The 5,163-nt window shown below is 46.0% G+C and overlaps 1 protein-coding gene across 1 annotated transcript in view; it reads right to left on the bottom strand.

Moving 5' to 3' along the window:
• The window catches only part of CLEC17A (C-type lectin domain family 17, member A), a 27,960-nt gene that overhangs the window by 2,858 nt on the left and 19,939 nt on the right, over window positions 1-5,163 (bottom strand). The window contains exons 10-11 of the mRNA XM_011981811.1: window positions 4,618-4,713; window positions 4,251-4,402 (exon numbers count right to left, since the gene is read on the bottom strand). Coding sequence (XP_011837201.1) covers window positions 4,251-4,402; window positions 4,618-4,713 — 248 coding nt within the window. The remainder of the gene's footprint in view (window positions 1-4,250; window positions 4,403-4,617; window positions 4,714-5,163) is intronic.

Here is a 5,163-nt window from a genome sequence, read left to right on the forward strand (position 1 = left end):
AGCCTCCTGAGTAGCTGGGACTACAGGTGCCCACCACCTCGCCCGGCTAGTTTTTTGTATTTTTTAGTAGAGACGGGGTTTCACCGTGTTAACCAGGATAGTCTCAATCTCCTGACCTTGTGATCCGCCCATCTCGGCCTCCCAAAGTGCTAGGATTACAGGCTTGAGCCACCGCGCCCGGCCTTTTTTTTTTTTCTGAGACAAAATCTCACTCTGTTAACCAGACTGGAGTGCAGTGGTGCAATCATGGCTCACTGCATGTCCCAAAGGTCACTGTAAGTCTCCCAAAGAGCTAGGATTACAGGCATGAGCCACTGTGCAGGGCCTCATACTGTGACGTCTTAGTATTTAGCATTATAGCATTTAAGTGACGTTTTTAGCAATAGTAACTGATGTTTTTTGGTTTCTCTTGCACTTTTGTGCCACTCCGTAGCCTTAATCTGCATCCAAACAGCACAGGAGTTCATTGTTCCAGGAAAAGAAAGAAGGAAGATGGAAAGTAGGTTTCCTGGTTTTGGTATTTCAAAAGCTCAGGCCTTTGACACGCTGCCTCACACCTGTAATCTCAGCACTTCAGCCAAGGAGGGAGGATCACTTGAGCCTAGGAGTTCGAGACTAGCCTAGGCAACATACTGAGACCCCCATCTCTACAAAAATTTGTAAAAAATTAGCCATACATGGTAGTGCGTGTCTACAGTCCCAGCTACTCAGGAGGCTGAGGTGGGAGGATCCCTTACGCCCAAGAGTTCAAGGCTGCAGTGAGCTATGAATGCACCACTGCACTCCAGCCTGGGCAGCAGAGCAAGACCCTGTTCCGAAAAAAATCAAAATCCCAGGCCTTTGGAAGAAAAGAAAGGACTTATGACAAAGATAAAAGATAGGGAAGAAAATATAGTTAGAAGCAACTCCTCTCCAGGCAAACTAATTTATGGCGAAAGAAATTAGACTGGTGGTTGCAAGTGGCGGCAGGGAAGGATTAACTAGAAAAAGGATATGAAAAAGCTTTCTAGGGTGGTGGAAAGATTATAAATATTGGTTAGTTTGACAGTTACACAGGCGTATGCATTTGTCAAAGTTCACTGAACATACACCAAAGACCTGCGTATTTTACTGTATGCAAATCACATTTAACTCACCCAACTTACCACCAAACCAAGATTTCTTAAAATGTGGGGAGGTGGCCAGGCACGGTGGCTCACGCCTGTAATCCCAGCACTTAGAGAGGCCGAGGCGGGTGGATCACCTGAGGTCAGGAGTTGGAGACCAGCCTGGCCAACATGGCAAAATCCCATCTCTACTAAAAATACAAAAATTAGCCAGGCCTGGTGGCATGCCTGTAATCCCAGCTACTCAGGAGGCTGAGACAGGAGAATTGCTTGAAACCAGAAGGCGGAGGTTGCAGTGAGCCGAGATCACGACAGTGCACTCCAGCCTGGGCAAGAAAACGCAAAATCCCATCTCAAAAAAAAAAAAAAAAAAAGTGGGGAGGTCAAAGTACTGGGATTACAGGCGTGAGCCACCACGCCTGGACCATTTTAGACTTTTTGACTGCCCTATGATATCAGTTAGCTAATGAGGTTAAGAAAAGTTATGATTTTATAGTTTATCTGGCTATTGTTGCTGCACGGGTGTGAGTAACACTCATCCCAGCTTTCCACATCCTGGAATTATTTGTGCTTTAAGAATTTTTGACTATAATCTATTGCATGTGTTCTACTATAGGCAATGCCAATTGATGTTTGCTTTTATTTACTTGCAGTTTTGATTTCTTCTTTAACCCAAAGTTATCTAGTGACTTTAAAAAAAAAAAATTTTTTTTTTTTTTTTGAGACAGGGTCTTGCTTTGTCTCCTAGACTGAAATGCAGTGGCATGATCCCAGCTCACTGCACCCTCTGCCTCCCGGGTTCAAGCGATTTTCCTGCCTCAGCCTCCTGAGTAGCTGGGATTACAGCCGCGCTCCACCATACCCAGCTCATTTTTGTATTTTTAGTAGACAGCAGGTTTCACCATGTTGGCCAGGCTGGTCTCGAACTCCTGACCTCAGGTGATCTGCCCACCTCGGCCTCTCAAACTGCTGGGATTACAGTGCGAGCCACTGCAGCTGGCTGACTTTAAACATTTTTAAGGCGATTGAAATTTTTGTAAAAGAAAATATTTCTGTCGTTACAGCATTGTGGTCAAAGAATGTGGGCAATAAAATTTCTGCTTTGAGGGAAAAAAAAAAAATGTGGGGAGGTAAGGTCACCATGGGAAGGAAATAATAAATGTGTAGACATGGAAGGCCCCTGAGAGAAGAATCTGGCATCTCATTTCCGGTGAGCATCAGGTGATGGTAAAAACCCCAGATGGGCTTGGAGGCTAAAAAGCAGAAGGGGCCTGGGTACTATTTCCTGGGTAAAGCCCCAGGGAGGTGTCAGAAAATCAGAGAGCAGAAAGGGCTTCCTGTCCCATCAGATTAGACGGAGGCTTAGAAGGCCTCACAGTGTCTTAGACCCCAGAATGGGATAGGAGGAGCAGAAAGATCTCTTGTGCCCAAGAACAGCAGAAAAAGACCTCCAGGCCCAAAGGCTTTGCTGATGGAAGAGTGGGATGCCTCGGGGGCAGCCTAGGTGGTCCAAAGACTGAGCCCCAGAAAATCAGAAGACTGTTTAACATTTAGAGAGTCCTTGCTATTTCTAGGCACCAAAATCAGAACAGTTTAAGAAGAGGGAACTCATATGTCTTGGTCATCACTGGATCCCCAATATGTAGAATAGTCTCTAGCACATAGTAGGTGCTCAGGAAATGTTGGTTGACTTAATGAATTAAGAAGTGAGCTATGGACTAGGCATGGTGGCTCACGCCTATAATCCCAACACTTCGGGAGGTCAATCAAGGGGGCAGATCACTTGAGATCATTAACTAGACAGCGGCCTGGCCAACATGATGATACTACTAAAAAAAAAAAAAAATACAAAACTTAGTTGGGAGTGGTGGCACGTGACTATAGTCCCAGTTACTTGGGAGGCTAAAGCAGGAGGATCACCTGAACCTGGGAGGTAGAGGCTGCAGTGAGCCAAGATCATGCCACTGCACTCCAACCTGGGCAACAGAACAAGGCTCCATCTCAAAAAAAAAGTGAGCTATGCTACTTTGCGCAAATTGTCTCACTGGATTCTTATCCCGACTCATTGAAGCAAGTATTATCATTATGCCCATTTTGCAGATGAGAAAACTGAGGCACAGAAAGGTTAAATAACCTTCCCAGGATCATTCAGTCTGTAGATGTCCCAGTAGATATCAGTTTGGAGTAAAGACAATAAAGACCCGATGTGTGCTTCCCTCCACCTTGACCCCATAAAAGCTGTCCCCATTTAGAAGTAAAATGGCGGACCCCAATTGACTGAGAGTAAATGTACACCAGTCTAGTAGAATGAAAACTCAAGAGAGAAACTAAAATGAGTAATTTAAAGGAAATTTAGTTGTATTTCTTGTGAAACTGAGTTAGGGAATATGATTTGTACCTGCCTCATTTACATTACCTAATTTAATTTCTTCAAAAGCCCTGTTTTGGCCGGGCACAGTGGCTCATGCCTGTAATCCCAGTACTTTGGGAGGCCGAGGCGGGTGGATCACCTGAAGTCAGGAGTTCAAGATCAACCTGGCCAACATGGAGAAACCCCATCTCTACTAATAATACAAAAGTTAGCCAGGCGTGGTGGCACACACCTGCAATCCCAGCTACTCAGGAGGCTGACGCACGAGAATTGCTTGAACCCAGGAGGCGGAGGTTGCAGTGAGCCGAGATTGTGCCACTGCACTCCAGCCTGGGAGACAGAGCGAGACTCTATCTCAAAAAAAAAAAAGAAAGAAAGAAAGAACCTCTTGTGACTGACATACTAATTTATAGGTTGTCCTGAGGATTGCACGTGTTAATGAATGTAAGATGTAAAGTATTTGGAACAGAATCTGAAACACAGAAAGTGCTACCTAACAGATATTCATTATTGTATTTTCATGTTAGAGATAAAACTGAAACTTGAAACCTACAGAGGTGAAATCAACACAATCAGAATTAGAACTCAAAAAACAAAGCATGTCTTCTTAACCTCTGCATGATATTATCTTAGGGAGAGCTTGCAGTTAAAGTTTTAGTAACTGAAAAGTAATTCTAATTTCTTGCCATCCGGGGGAGGGAGGGATGTGTGTACCCTGGAAGAGAAGCGGGCTGTCCCTGAATGTTCTCAAAGGTTCAGTGGGAACAACTCACGTGCTCAGCAAAGCTATTGATGATGACCAAGTGAGAGTAATTCTCCTGGCAGAACACCCGAGCTTCATCCCATGACTTGGTGATTGGGGAGAAGTAATAACACTTGCCCTCAAAGGGCAGCCAGCCTTCCGGACAGGTAACTCGGCGGCAGCCTGGGAACCAGAAAGAATGCTGTCAGGATGGCCCCAGAACCTGAGCCATGTACAGAGTATGCCATGTACAGTTGTGCAGGCTGTACACTGCTCAACTCCAGCAGGGAGACACCATTCGCATAGACTACACTGAGAATCACTTCACAATGGAGTGATATAATGCGCCAGCTCTGCCATGCCCCCCATCCCTGGGCAATTCCCCAAGTCTCACTCACCTAATAAGCCCCGAAGTTCCACCAAGGACTGGTTGGTGTCAGCTCTTACACGGTCAATGTCATGCTTCAGGCCAGCTAGCCCTGACATGCCAGTCACTGTCAGAAGGGATAGGCCTGAGGGTTAGAGACTCAAAACCCATCCTACCCATCCACCACGTACTGCAGACACATCGGAGAGAGAAGCAAGGGTTGCTCTCCCCACTATGTCCACATTCCAGTGGGTCATGCTTGTGCCCAAAAACCACATGTACAGTGCTCAGAATCCGAGAATGGCTCAGAGGAGGGATCAATCCCGGGGACATGGGGAAGAGAAGGGGTGGTGGGCACCCTGGAGGAAGTGGGTTTTAAAGGAAGAAAGTTATTCGATAACTGTGAGGTGAGGAAGAGGCATATTAGGCAGGGACTATCTTAAAAGCAAAGATGCAGGCTGCCCGCGGCAGCTCACACCTGTAATCTCAGCACTTCGGGAGGCCGAGGTGGGCAGATCATTTGAGGTCAAGAGTTCAAGACCAGCCTGGCCAACATGGTAAAACCCCGTCTCTACTA

This window comes from Mandrillus leucophaeus, unplaced genomic scaffold, assembly GCF_000951045.1.
Source record: "Mandrillus leucophaeus isolate KB7577 unplaced genomic scaffold, Mleu.le_1.0 Scaffold230, whole genome shotgun sequence".
In the NCBI taxonomy this organism is placed as follows: Eukaryota; Metazoa; Chordata; class Mammalia; order Primates; family Cercopithecidae; genus Mandrillus; species Mandrillus leucophaeus.